General features: G+C 40.3%; 1 protein-coding gene across 2 annotated transcripts in view; it reads right to left on the bottom strand.

Moving 5' to 3' along the window:
• Positions 1 to 15,818, bottom strand: part of COL28A1 (collagen type XXVIII alpha 1 chain) — a 195,040-nt gene that overhangs the window by 126,810 nt on the left and 52,412 nt on the right. For both annotated transcript variants that reach the window (XM_008261700.4, XM_051852947.2), the window contains exons 12-13: positions 2,058 to 2,126; positions 770 to 838 (exon numbers count right to left, since the gene is read on the bottom strand). In XM_008261700.4, the coding sequence (XP_008259922.3) occupies positions 770 to 838; positions 2,058 to 2,126 (138 nt within the window). The remainder of the gene's footprint in view (positions 1 to 769; positions 839 to 2,057; positions 2,127 to 15,818) is intronic.

Genomic DNA, 15,818 nt, shown 5'->3' with positions numbered 1-15,818 from the left:
AGTAAGAGGAAGCTCACATATGAGTATAGAGATAGGAGGGGACTTTTAAAAACTCATGAAAAAATGGAATTAAAGGATGAGTGTAAACTGGTACAAAAACTGAAATCCATGCATAGCTTTTTCACAATATGCACATTCTATGAACTTTCTGAAGACCCACTGTATACATGGATTTAAAAATTTTTGCACTAAAATACACTTATCTTTTAATTCCCTTTTTCTAAGACCTTTTTGAAGCACTTTCATATAAGTGGCCCTATTTCAAAAGTAATGCAAAATAATATTAAATCTGGTCCTTGTATACTCACTGTCTTCTTCTATTCAAAAAGAACAAAATGGATTAATTTGACCATTTATTCTAAGCATAAGAACACATTGAGGAGCAAGTGTTGTGGCCCAACAGGTAAAATCATTGCTTGCGACTCTGTTATCTCACAAAAACACCAGTTAGAGTGCTGGCTGTTCCACTTCTGATCCTGCTCCTTCTAATGCACCTGAGAATGCAGTGAAAGATGTCCCCAGTACTTGGGCCCCTGGCACCCACATAGAACGAGATGGAGTTCCTGATTCCTGTATTTGCCCTGACTCAGCCTTGGCCATTGCAGCCATCTGGGGAGTGAGCCAACAGATTTAAGATATCTCTATCTGTGTCCCTTCCCATTTGTGTAACTCTTTCAGATAAATACATAAACCTTAAGAAAAAAAAAAAACAGAACACTTGGGATCTATATTTTCCCCTCTTGCTCCATTTAGAATTTTCACGACTTACTGGCTGCCCAGGTTCACCAACTCCCACTGCTCCAGGAGCGCCTGTTCTTCCTTCTTGACCTCTTTCTCCCTGGGGGAGAGAGAATGGAATGAAAGCTTGAGTTTTAAAATAAAAAGATATATAGCACAAAATGTTGCTGAAATTTCAACAAGACAAATAGCAGCATCACAATAAAGATTTTTGTATTCATCACAATAAAGATTTATCAAGAGAAATATCTTGATTTAAGTGAGCAAATCACCCTCCATGTTTATCATCTCTTCCAGTCTAGATGCAACGCAATGGTTTCAACTCTCAGGAACCGCTGTGCAGTAACTGGCAGGATGGACTGTGCGCCCACTCACTTTCTGGTGACTGAGATGATCAAGCTGACAATGCTTGTGCTGTCTCCTGCCCCTGAGCCACCCTCCTGGAATGTTTCCCTTCCGTATCCCCTCTGTGTCCTATTTCACCAATCCTTCAAGCTGTTTCATGACTCATCTCCTTTGGAATTCTTCTCCAAAAGTTCTGCCAATATAAACTCCACCTTCCTGGAGTCTCAATGTACTTATTGTTGAAATGCTAGCCAATGGGTCTTCAACATTTTCATGAATACATAGTATGAAAGAATTATACATGGATTTCAAATGTTTTGCACTAAATCATTTTATCCTTTAATCCCATTTTCCACAAACTTTTTGAAGTCCATGATGACATTTAATTACATTGAAAGTACACACTTTTCTACTGATCTCTATTTTAGTACTACTTCAAAGGCTTATTGCTCAGCAATTTTCCACATAGAAAGGCCGTTTAAATATGTTCTTATGCTCTATCATGGCCTGGATGATGCAAAGTACCCCAGAAAAGGAAGTGTCCCTTTTTAGTTCCCTACAAACCTTCTGTCAACATTTATTTAGTGTCATGGGCCAACTGGCCTGTGTTCTTCCATGCTTATTTAATGTGATAAAGGTGATAGCTGATGGCCAAGGTGTGGTATTTCCTAATAACATATTCACATGCTCGTGTTTAAACACCATAAAATCTCAACAGAAGTACACGAAGATTGGCAAGAGAGTGTGTATTTGCAGATATATTCATTCCAACCAAATAAAAACAAAAATCATGATTATGGTACTTGCCCCTGACCAGGGCACTTTGCTGTCTAAGCATACAGAACCTAAGTAGCTTCTGCAAGAAGCTTCCTTCAGACTATTAAGGTTAGGCTGAACAGAGTTTAAATCACACTGTCCTGTGCCCTGCTCTAAATTCAACGATCATCAATGGGCAAAGAAACAAGTATTCTTACCTTAATACCTTGCTGTCCAATTCCAGGGGCTCCTGGAGGACCATAAGGGCCAGGAGGTCCTGGCTCACCCTAGAGGAAGAAACAGTGATGGGTTAGGTCAACCTAATAGTAGCAGCGCATAGCTGTTCAGTGTTGCAATAGGGATTCTGAAGGTAACAACAAAACCTGGTAGAGAATCCTTCCTTCAATTATTTATAATCCATTTGGAAAAGCACAGACAGTATCTAGCCCACACACAGTACTTTAAGGGTCCATAAAAATGTTTTAATTTTTTAAACCAGAACAAAATATAACCCTGATAATAAGGAATATATAACAATGAATCCATCCTGTATTATAATTGTCTTTATATTAACTCAGTCATAAAATATAACTTAAAATAAAATATTTTTAATGGAAGAAGGGTCCCACAGGGCAAAATACTTTAGGATTCATGAAAGCCATAAAGAAGCCCTCACTCATTCATCCAGCAAATCTGTAGTTGAGTGCTCTAGCACACCCATTCTGCTTCCTGCTCAGTGGCTGTTCTCAGCCTTACTTTTCTTCCCTGCTGATGGAACCCTGATCTGCCCTGATCTGTGAGGCCAACGAGCAGCTATTCTTTGCACTCGGATGGAAGATGAATGATCATCAGTCTAATGCAGGTTAGAGCCACCTTTCCCTTTGCCATTGATTAGTATGGTTGTACCTGTGCTCATTTCTGACAAATGAGATAGGAGGGAGTTTTCTGCTTATAAAGGACAAACTTTTTGCCTCTTTTCCTGCATGGAGGTGTGATAACTATCTTGTGACCATGAAGCAACAATCTCTAGAATGAAAGCCAATGGTTGAAGAGGACAACACAGGGAAAATTGGGGAGATCCTGGCTTCCAGATGCCCCTGTTGAGCTACTGATCCAGTCCTAGACAACCTACTGTCAACATTCCATGTCCTCAACAGAGTTATTGTAGCTTAAAACTTTCTTAGTCAACATTATTATTACCCAAGCCAGATCATTCTCAATTAATGACAGCCTACCATGTGGCAGGCACATAGTAGAATTCAGCTATCCCAGAACTGGATGAGACCATGGCACTCAAACCCTTCCATTTCACAGGTGACCCCAAGAGAGGCTACCTGGCCTGCCCAAACACATGCCTCAATGTGATTCACACAGACAAGGCTCTTCAGATCTCTCAGGCTTTGGACCCTATGATGTTATGATGAGGGAAAGAGGGTGGTTATTGATTAACTGTTTTTCTTATAATATGAATTTATTGTTTATCAAAATAATATATCTTCATGGCAGAAAATTGCCATATATTAAAACTACTCAAAGAATATTTTAAATTACTCATCCGTAACTTCTATTAATTTGGGGTTTGTTTTCTTCCTTTTTTTTTAGTGTCCAGACATGTACCTTCAGTTTTTATACTAAAGAAGGTTTATGAATATTCTTATGTTTGAATTAATGATATTGGATCTTAAATTTCATAGGGGAATGAAACCAAGATGGTGGCTCTGTAAGAGGTATCAGCGACCACTTCCCAGAAAAGATACCCAAGTGAACAGCTGTACAAACAGCCGTATACCAAGTCACCTTCACAAGAGCTATGGTAGCCAAGTGAAAAATCACAGTGCCTCATCTTTAATTTTTTTTTATTTATTTTATTTATTTGAAACAGTTACAGAGAGAGATAGTGAGAGAGAGGTCTTCCATCCACTAATTCACTCCCCAAATGGTTGCAATAGTCAGAGCTGAACCAATCCGAAGTCAGGAGCCAGGAGATTCTTCCAGGTCTCCCACATGGGTGCAAGGGCCCAAGCATTTGGCCATCTTCTGCTGCTTTCCCAGGCACAATAGCAGGTAGCTGGATCAGAAGTGGAGCAGCTGGGACTTGAACTGGTGCCTATATGGGACACTGGTACTGTAGGCTAGGGCTTTAGCCAACTGCATCACAGTGCCAGCCCCAATAGTGCCTTATCTTGATATAATCACAAGAAAAGCCACATTGAAGAAAGCAATATGGAACAAGTTGCCTACATCACCCCTTTCCAGCTCCAAGGGATATAGCCTGGAGAGCACCTCCTGCTGGAGAGAGGGAGAATAAACGGAATCCCAGTGCCAGGCCTGCTGTGAAAAGTTCAGTTAGACTGAGCACTCCTCTCCCAGTGCCAGGTCCATAGTTGTAGAGTGACTATTTGGAACCTCCTCAGCCAACTGGCCTCCTCCAACCACCAGCAGAAAACTAAACTCTAACCACTCAGAGAGGCTGGGACAGGGAGGAAATCAGACTCAAATTCCAGAAGCCCAAGACCTCAGCTCAGACTGAGCCTCTAGGCTTGCCCAGCATCAGGAGGAAACCTGGGCTCCAGTAGGTGGCACTCATTGTCCTATCACTGCCAACTGCAACAGAGTGAAGAGACAATCTACAGAATGGGGAGAAATATTTGTAAGCTACACATCTGACAAGGGGTTAATGTTGAGAATATGTAAGGAACTCAAACAACTCAATAGTACAATAACCAAATAATCCAATTTTAAAATGGACCATAGATAGAAACAGACATTTCTCAGAGGAAGACATATAAATGGCCATCAAGTGCATGGAAAAAATTCTCAACATCACTAATCATCAGGGAAATGCAAATCAAACTACAATGATATATCACCACACTTCAGTAAGATTGGCTTTCATCAAAAAGATGAAAGATAACAAATGTTGGTGAGGATGTAGAGGAAAGAGAACACTTGCAAACTGATGATGGGAATATAAATTCATACAGCCACTGTGGAAAACAAAAGTAGAACTATCATATCCTCCAGAAATCCCACTTCTGGGTTTATATCCAAAGGAAGTGAAATACATCTGGCAAATAGTCATCTGCTCTCCCATGTTTAACATAGCACTATTCACAATAGCCAAGAAATTAAAACAACTTAAGTATACATTTGGGGACCAGCATTGTGGCATAGTGGGTAAAGCCTCCACCTGCAGTGCCAGCATCCCATATGGCTCTGGTTTGAGTCCTGGCTGCTCCTCTTCCAATCCAGCTCTCTGCTATGGCCTGGGAAAGCAGTAGAGGATGGCCCATATCCTTGGGTCCCTGCACCCACATGGGAGACCCGGAGGATGCTCCTGGCTCCTGGCTTTGGATCGGTGCGACTCCAGCCGTTGCAGTCAACTGGGGAGTGAACCAGTGGATGGAAGATATCTCTCTCTCTCTCTCTCTCTCTCTGCTTCTCCTTCTCTCTCTGTGTAACTCTGACTTTCAAATAAATAAATAAATCTTTATAAAAGTGTACATCTGTCAATGAATGGATAAAGAAAATGTGATACATATACCCAATGGAATATTTCTCAGCCACAAACAAAGGATGAAATCTTGCCATTTCCAACAATATGGATAGAACTGGAGTTCATTATATCAAATGAAATAAGCCAAACAGAGAAAGACAAGTATCACATGATTTCATTGATATGTGGATTCTGAAAAAATATGTGTTCTCATAAGACTGGGGCAGCAGTAGAGAGAAAGGGTGGGGAAAGATTCGGTAAGAGGTACTAGGTTATAGCTGGATAGGAGTGAGAAGTCCTGGGATTCTATTACACAGCAATGTGATTATAGATAAAGTAGTATATTATATATTTTTCTATTAAAATACCTTGCAGATAGGATTTTGAATGTTTTCACTATCAAGGAATGTTAAGTGCTTAAAAGGATAAATCCATCTACCCTGTTGGATATTACACAATGTGTATGTGTAATGAAACAGCAAATTGTACCACATAAATATGCACTATTTTGTATGTATGTTAAATATTTTTAATTAAAAACTTAAACTGCTTGAATAGCATGATTATAAAAAGGTATTGTCCTGATACGTTATATACTTTATCTCACTTAATCTTCTAACAATCCTAGGAAATAAGCATTCTTTCCATTTTATAGTATAGAAATACAATCTCCATATTTTAACCCATGTTCAATCAGAGGGGAAAGAAACATGGCTCAGAGTCATTCAGTCCAGTGGAATACTGGCTCCATTCATTTACTAACAGCTCAAACATTTGTAAGATCCTCATCTGCAAAATGAAGATAATGATATCTACCTTGCAGCATTGTTGAGGACATTAAAAATGCTGCTGATAAAATATCTAAGTCATAACCAGTCACACAGTAGCTGTTTAATGTGAGTAGATTCAATTGTACCAGGTTGGTGGTCAATAACATTCTGGTACATAACAATTTATGTCTATAATTGAGTATCAGGTTACATAATTAGAGACATAAATCAGATTGCACCTGCACTTTGCAGAAGCTTACACAATCTGGCTAGAGAGATAAATGAATATAAAACAAATACAAGCATGTGAATTACCTATAACAAAAGTATTAACAGAGCACATAAGTTTCTGAGGCAGAAATGTTTAATTATGCCTTAAGGAATTGGGAAAGTTTCATTATAGAGGGCTTTTCTCATTTGAACAAAGAAGTAGAAGTCATAGCTAATCTGGTAGGAAAGAAAAGGAGCAAAAGTTCAGGAAGAGAAGAGAATAAGGCATAAAATGAGGTACAATGTCCCGGGGACAGTGAGCATTCCTGTGGGCCCAAAGGCCAGGAATGAAGTCACAATAGAGGGTCACTGCAGCAGTGCCTTCCACTGGGAATGTACAGTGAGCCACATGTGTAATTTGAAATTTCCTAGTAGCCACATTAAGAAAGTAAAAAGAGCCAGGTGAATAACAAATAATACTGTATTTTACTTAACCTGATACATGTGTAAAGTATTATCATTTCAACATGTAATCAATAATTTTAGAGTATTATTGATTGCATTTTTTGCTATGTTTAATGCGAAGTCTTTGAGAGCCAATGTGAGGACACTTATAGCACATTTCTATTTGGACTAGCCACATTTCAAGTGCTCAATAGCCCCATGTGGCTACTCTATTGGACAACAGAGATTCAGGTCAGAACCATGGACAGTGCCAAGTGGGTGGGGAATAAAAGAATGCAGACATGGCTTGCTGGAGTTGATGGAAACTAAAATTTCAAAAGGGAGCCATCATTTCCAAAGTCAAACTCATAATCATCCACACCCAGACCTGGTCATCTTCCAGTGCTGTTTATCTTTGGGAAAGATACCACAATCCCTCCTGAGTCAAACATCTATCAATATGATTCTTAAATCCATCTCCCTCTCCAACTGTCTACCACACCTCCATACTCTCCACCAAATTAATATCCTCTCTTGTTTATATGACACCAAAATCCTTACCACTCAACCTGCATCCACTCTACTTCAATTCATTCCTTATATTGCTGCCAGAGCAATATAAGGATCAGGTGGAATCCCTATTGTTGCCACTGCAGTTTTGATAGCACAATTTTCTTGTTTTTCTGAGCTTTCACTACAGTTGCAACTTTGCATTTGTAGGCATGTTAATGTGTTACCCACTAGACTGTGGAAGGATGCATGTGGTTTTTCTCAGCTTTGCATTTTCAATGCTTAGCTAATTACTATCATTCCCTTAGCTACTCATGCAACAAACATTTATTGGTGAGCAGTCACCAGGGCACCAGGTCTGTGCTAGCTGTGGGAGATAAACAAACAGAAAACCGGTTCTAGACTGAGGGCATCTATGGGCCTGAAAATGCCTCTGTGGAGTTCCTTCTAGTTTACTTGAGTTTTCAACCAGAAGCAACTATATACAAATTGCATAAATATATCAAGAACCTATTACACGGTTTCTCCTATAAACTTGCTCAAACGCAATTAACTATCTTTTTTGTTTTCAGCTGAAATGGTAATGGCACCAGAATTAAACAGCCTGAGGAAAGTTCAGCGAGAGAAAAGCCAACATTCTCTATACATGACACTAACCAAAAGCAAAGCCTTCCTTTCCTACAATAACAAACAGCAAATGGTTCTCTAAGATTTGGAATTGTTTGAGGCCAGAACTTTAGCTTTTCTTGGATAATATAATTAGGAACATTTCAGTCACACTTTGGGCTCTTATAAATATTAGAAAAACATTTCAGTGACTTATTTTAATCATTTTCCATATACATGTGGCAACACCTTTAATATTTTAAGTCTCATGGCTAATATTCTTTTTTTTAATTTCTTTTGACAGGCAGGGTGGACAGTGAGAGAGAGACAGAGAGAAAGGTCTTCCTTTGCCGTTGGTTCACCCTCCAATGGCCGCCGCGGCCGGCGCACCACGCTGATCCGATGGCAGGAGCCAGGTGCTTCTCCTGGTCTCCCATGGGGTGCAGGGCCCAAGTACTTGGGCCATCCTCCACTGCACTCCCTGGCCACAGCAGAGAGCTGTCATGGCTAATATTCTTCTGCTTTCCAAATGGAAGGAAAGGAGGAATAAACATTTTATTTGGAAGGGAAGGAAGGAGGGGAGGGACCAAGGGATGGATACAGTTGATATTTGTCATGTACTTGTTAAATCGAGCCCCATTTTGCATCTGTTTTATCTTGTATCACAGAAAGTATTGTATTTAGTAAAAAGCTTGTTTTTTTTTTAGAAAACATCAGGGTAGATTTGGTTTGATTGATATAAACTTGTCAAAATACCTAATAGCTTAATAAAAATACCTAACAGCTTAATAAAAATTATCAATCCATATGGCACTAAAAATGTAACAAGTGATGCTGTAAGAATTTTACATTCATTTAATTTTCACAAAACTGTAAGAGGTAGTTTCAGTCTTAACACAGCACATGGATGAGAATGCTGAGTCATAGGGAGGTAAAATAACTTTCCCAAATCACACAGTAAAAAAATACAGTGCAGGGTTTCAATCCCTGTAGTCTGGCTGCCAACCACTGTACCAAAGTGGCTCTTAAGAATTTTTAAGACTTTTCTTAAAGTATTTCAAAAATCAGACTAGGGGGTTTGTATTGTGGCACAGTGGGTTAAGCTGCATGTGCAATGCCAGAATCCCAGATGGGCACCAGTTCATGTTCTGGTTGCTCCACTTCCAATCCAGCTCTGCTAATGGACTGGAAGAAACAGCGGAAGATGGCCCAAGTGCTTGCACCCCTGTCATCCACATGGGAGACCTGGATGAGGCTCCTGGCTCCTAGCTTCAGTCTGACCCAGCTCTGCCCATTGTAGCCATCTGAAGAGTGAACCAAAGTTTGAAAAAATCTACATAATTCTATCTTTCTCTACCTTTTTGTCTCACATCCCTTCCTCTAATTCTAACTTTCAAAACAAATATTTTTTAAAATCAAACTAAACTCATATCTTTGTTTATAGGATGGAAAACAGAAAAATCAAATACTAGCATTCTATCCATAATGAAAGATCCATCACATGAAGATGAACAGTCTACAACAACACACAAGCCAAGAGGGAACTGAATGTACACAAGCTGACTCACATACCATTTCAGTACAACACGTCTACCTGGATCGGTCTTGTCACTGAATTAGTGGTCAAGTTGGACTAAACTATGGCTGGCAACACTGATCACATATGTAACCTTACACACAAACAGTAATTAGCAAATGGCACTAAGGTTGGAACTACCATTATTTCAAATCTCTAGTTAAAGTCTTTTGCTTTAAATATTATCCACCTGCATATGAAAAAAGGTTACCCTACACACAGGCTATCATTTGTGCCTTCTGAAGCAGAAAAACTCCACAAGACAAAGAATTAGTGAAGAACAGAATGAAAATTGCAGCATTAGATTTTAGTGACCCATCTCTCTTTCTAGATTGCTGTCAGGACAAGCCACAAGACGCTGGCAATACTTGACCACGTTTGGCCAACAAAAATGGTTATTCATAGTCTTCTGACAATCTAAGAGAAAACTGGACATCATCATACATAACAAAACCTAAGGAAATATGTGACATTTTTGCTGAAAGCAAGGACAAGTCAGCAGCCTATCAAGAGAGCTTTTGAGAATCATAGCACAAAAAGGAGCTGCTGGGAAATGTTAGAGTGGACACTCTCCTCTAATGTGACAACAGCACATCGATGACCAGAAGAGGCCCACGTGACACGTTTCTTAACCGCTTGCCCTCGGAATCTGTGAGAAGGGAGAAATGAGGAGTGACCATTCAATGTTGGAATGATGAAAAAGTTTTGGGTACAAATAGTGCTAATGGTTACACAACACTGGGAATATATTTACCACTCTTGAGTGAATCAGATGATGCATACTATATTATATATATTTTATCACAATTTTAAAAAGTCTTAACCTTGAGATAACAATAATTTTCTGTTGCAAAGTTGCTATCACAACTTACTTGAAAGAGTAAAGGACATTTTAAAATGTGACATCCCTCTGAAGATACTACGGCCGCTGATCCTGCTCCACATTAGGGCCCAGTTTAACACAGCATGCAGGTGAGACTCAACAACTTTGTGGGAAACGTTGGCAGCATTTTGGGTTCCCTGGTTTGCCAAAGCCTTTATCTTGGCAATCACACACACACACACACACACACACACACCATGCACCCCATCTGCCGAGAGCCGTATGCATCGGAGATTTGGGAATGGAAATCATCTACCTTGAAGCCACTGGCTGACATCCACATGTTCTGGCAGCCACTTCCAGTTGTCACTATCACTTGTCTCATGTCAAGTGAGCTAATAAGCTCATTTAGAGTCCTGGTGGGCAGATGTGCATGTAGGTCAAAGCTCTTTCCACAGCAAGAATTGCTGGATGTCTAATGATTCTTTCCCTTTAATTAGGCCCAGAACAGAAATAGCATTCAGACTCTGACATCTCTGAAGGAAAAACATGCACATAGTTTGGCAGGTTGGCCCTTGTTCTTCATTTAACAGATATTTATAATTAAAAGTGTAAAGGGATTCTTCCTTTATGCTGAGCAGTCACAACCTTATTCATAGTTGCTAGCCTGCCGGAAGAACCAGACAGCACATTATTGCTTTTTGACAACCAGAAAAGCTGACGCAGTCAAGAACCCTATAGTTAAACCATTTTACAGGAATCCAAAAATACAGTCATTCTGTTAAGAGAGCTGTGAACTTCAAACCTTTTTTTGTTTGATTATTCTTTATTAGGAATTACAGATGTCTACATATGTTTTCCTGATTTATTTCACATAAAGTTAGATGTAATTATATCCTGTTAAAATCATGACTTTATAATCACTTATTTGAAAGGCAGCATGACAGAGACCATAAGAGAGCATTCCTGTCCCGTTTCACTATCCCAAATGCCCACAATGACTAAAGTTGGACCAGGCTGAAGCCAGGAGTTCAGTCCAGGCCTCCCACACGGCTGTCAGGTATCCAACTATTTGATCCATCACCACTGCCTCCCAGGTGAACATTAGCTAGAAGCAGGGCTAAGAATCGAATCTAATGATGTGGGACATGAGCATTCTAACTGGCATCTTAACTGCTGGGCCCACCACCGTGATTTCTTTTAGTGGTTGAAAACAACATGATTTTGAGTTGTCTGAGCTCTATGCAACATGTTTGAGAAAAAGTTTAAAATCCGTCATAGTTGTTCACAGTTCTGGTGTTACACTATTTCCAAACTATAACTGGAAATATTATTTATGTTTAACAGATTGACCTACTAAAGCTACAAAGCTCTGAGCCAAACCAAGTTTTGAGATAATGACCAAAACAAGAAATGTGTGTTTAAATCTACTGAACCAGAACATTTAGTAGTGATTTTTCCATTCTAATAAAGATACTGGTATTATAGAAAGCAAGAGACCCTAAGTTGTATGAATATATATGGAACTGTAAAAATTAAGCTCAATTCACAAGTCTTCACGCCACTTTGAAACAAAAGTATAAATAGCACATTAGTGTTTAATGCCCAGAAGCTGTTGATGGGTTTTGTCTACACAGAGCGCTCTTTATTACCAGCGTGTTGGAAGAAGGGTCAACATTCCAGACCACTGTGTCGTGTTCTCTAATTCTGTCAACCCCATCACCATCTCCCTCCCATTGCTGTTGAAACCGCCATTGCAAAGGTTTCCAATGACCTCAACACTGCCACATCCAGTGATAACTCAGACTGTTGTCTACTCTGTTCCCAGTACAGTACAGCTGGCCACTCTTCCCATCTGTGGTAGCACCCCCTCACCTATGGTTTCACTGTTCCTGGTTTCAGATACCCATGGCAAATCCTATTCTGAAGATGTTAAATGAGAATTTCCAGAAAGAAGCAATTCATAAATTTAGAATAATGTTTTACAGAATATTTTTATAATTTTTTGTTTTATGTTATACTTTAATCCCTTATTGTGTTTCAGTTATAAATTAAGCATTGTCATAGGAATGGATATATAGTATTACACACAGTTTCAGGAATCTACTAGGAATCTTCTCCTGTGGATAACGTGGACTACTGTAAAACCGTTAATTCTCTTTCAAGTATTCATTCATTCAAGAAATATTTGTGTTGGGGCCAATGCTGTGGTGTAGTGAGTAAAGTCGCCACCTGCAATGCTGGCATCCCATATGGGTACCAGTTTGAGTCCCGGTTCCTCTACTTCCAATCCAACTCCCTTCAAAAGGCCTGGGTAAGCAGCAGAAGGTGATCCAGGTCTAGGCTCTGTACCCACGAGGGAGACCCAGAAGAAGCTCCTGGCTTCAGATCACCCAGCTCAGGCTGTTGTGGCCATCTGGGAGTGAATCAGCACATGGAAGCTATCTCTCTCTCTCTCCTTTCAAATAAAAATATATAAACAAATAAACAAATACAGAAATAATATTTTAAAGGTATAAGCAACAAATTGCTGGGAAAAGGATGGAAACGTGATTCCCCACTGTTGGAAGTATCTGTATGTGCATTCCTAGCACTGACATTCAAGACTGACAGCTGGTCTTCTGGCTAAAATCAACCTCATTTCAAAGTGTTCTGGAGAAAATAGGATGTTGTGTCTGCCAGGCTTACAGTGTTAATCTGAGAGTCTGCATATCTTACTATAGTTTATATAATATCCTCATTAGTACATCATTTACTTAAAAAAAGAAAACACCGCCTTTTTCTTAGGAACTTCAAAAACTAGAACAGACGCTTGCTTGAGCAGGATTAGGAGAAGGAAGAACTGCGGTTTGGTGTAGAGCAAGCTAAATGTTCCTACTCTGAAACACAGATTCAGCTCATTCATTAACACTAGGTCTTCGTCCAATGTGATGGATGTTTGATTCACTGGAGATCGACCAGATTCCATATCCATTTATTAAACTGGAACAGACTGATGCTGTTTCTCCATGGGTTTCCTTAGCATCTTAGAATCTAAGGTGAATATAAAGTGTGATCGAGTCTCAGGTCAAAGGACTTTAAGTTTTTTACACTTGAGTGTGGAGTAAGAGTAAGACATTTCAGGGGAAAACCCCACAGGAAATATGATTGTTAGAGGGGAGAGCAAGGGAAGGGGTTAGAAGAAGGGCATCTCGCCATCACGATAAACCATCGTGTAAGCTAATGTGACAGCATTTTTTCCATTGTCGCAGGACAAAATACCATCCTCTGCCTTGGGAAGAGGCTTTGGGTTCTCTCCTGGGGCTCTGCGGGCCCACCCCCTGAGCTCTGATGCTGAGACCCTGAAAAGTGTCACAAGCTGGCCCCTGCACATGCCACAGTGCTGTCCCTCCCCCAGCCCCTACCCTGAGCACAAAGAGAGTCTTAGCAGCAGCAAATCACGTGAGGTCTGAGAAGGAAATGTCCTTCAGCAATAACCTCAGACAGACATCAAGAAATGGCAAAAATGACCTAACACGGGCTTGCCCCCACCCAGTGTTCCACTGTGCTTATCTGTTCAGAATTAAATTTGGTAACTTGTTCTCTGTGACTTGAAAGGCCTGCCAATCACGAGCCACTCTTTCTCACTCTTATGGGACCTCCACCTGAGGCACCTGGGCATGAGTGCACGCTCCCGCCGGCGTTCCACCCTCACTGTGATCCCAGGGATACGACTTCTTGGACACTTGGGTTATTATTGTTGTTGCTGCTTTCAGAGAGCCCTGGGACATTCTTATGAATGACGCTCTGTGACCCTCATGTGAAGGGGAGGCTGAGTAGCCTCCAAGCCAAGGCTTTATTCTGAGAAACTTCTAGGTTTTGTTGCTAAGGCAACAAGGACTTTCAGGGCACAAAGCTACCTTAGGTGTAGACAATATTAATGACAGAAGTGATTTGAGACACTGGGCCAGAAGCACATGTTGCCTTGATTTAACACATACTACTTTTTTTCCCTTTTGTTCTTTGGCCACCCTTTCTGGAAAACTTCTTGCTTGAGAAAATCCAAGCCCTCCAGCAACATAAAGTGATTGCAGTTTGTGAGAGAGGCCATTCACACAGGCAGACCCACCTAGACGCTCTCAGGGAATCTTTGCGAATGTTCCATGTCCAGAGGTTTCTATTCTAAGGTCTAGTAGGAGACACAGCATTTGAAAATGCTCAGTTAGCATTCTGTTTTCTTTTCCCCTCGTGACTCCCCCCTGGTCTTCCCTGAACTTTCAGATGAGCGTTGCAATGGAGTAGAAATGCACCTTTCAACACGCTGCCGTCCCAGCCAGAGGGCCCTAAGAGGGAGACAGAGGTGAGTGCCAGAGAATCCTGACGAAATGCATTTATCTCAGGCCAAATATTCAGGAAACACCGCTGTTTTTCATAAGTAGATGAATACAATATGGTAGTTACAAGCAGACTTTTGGGTTTGAATCTTGGTTCTGTCCCTTTCTAGCTCTGTAGATTTGCATGCATTGCTTAAATCTTTATAAGCCTAATCTCTATAATGTGGATGTAGCAAGGTCTACAACAAAAGGTAGTATTAGCGTGAAATGAGTATTTAGACTGTATATACACATAATATTTAATAAATAAATGTTAGCTACTGTATAGAAGTTGCCCCTTAGAAAATATAGAATTACTAGATTTGAGATTCTTTTGACATAAGCTGAACAGTTTCCTAAAAACATATTCTAATAAAATTATAATGGACAAAAAGAAATGTTGCTATAACATACAACATTATGTCCAGGCTGAGGGAAACATATTTGTGGCATCTTCAAAATTTAAAAGCATATCCTGGGAGTGGGGTCAGCATTGTGGCATAGTAGGGTAATTTCCACCTGAAGTGCCGACATGCCATATAGGCGCTGGTTCAAGTCCTGGCTGCTCCACTTCCAATCCAGCTCTCTGCTAAGGCCTGAGAAAGCAGTAGAAAATGGCCCAAGTCCTTGGGCCCCTGAACCCTGAACATGGGAGACCCAGAAGAAGCTTCTGGCTCCTGGCTTCGGATTGGAACAGCTCCAGCCGTTGCGGCCATCTGGGGAGTGAACCAGCAGATGGAAGACCTTTCTCTGTGTCTCTCTCACTCTCTCCCTCTATCTCTCAAATAAATAAATAAAATCTTTAAAAAAAAAAAAGTACATTCTGGGAGGCATGATGAAATCATTCCCTGAAATGTAACTTTTTGAACAATACACTAACAAAAGGGTAAGACCAAAACAAAACAAAACAGAATAAAAAAAAACCCTAATGATTAATGTGTTATAGTTCTCTGGCTAACAGGGGAAAGAAATAGAAATTATACAGAAGTTAGCAATAATCTCAAAGCAAGAGCCAAGAGATCACTATATTTGTGACCTTAAACCAGAAATACACCTAGCAGGAAAATGGGACACTCGTGCCCACCTCACTGCCTCCCATCAGCCCTCAAAACTCCCCCCAAAATTAGTAATAAACTGTGTGTGTTCACTTGGTAGTGAACTTTGGGATTGGAACCTAAATGGAAATTTCATA

This window comes from Oryctolagus cuniculus, chromosome 16, assembly GCF_964237555.1.
Source record: "Oryctolagus cuniculus chromosome 16, mOryCun1.1, whole genome shotgun sequence".
NCBI classification, from domain to species: domain Eukaryota; kingdom Metazoa; phylum Chordata; class Mammalia; order Lagomorpha; family Leporidae; genus Oryctolagus; species Oryctolagus cuniculus.
This window is presented reverse-complemented; position numbering and strand designations above follow the sequence as displayed.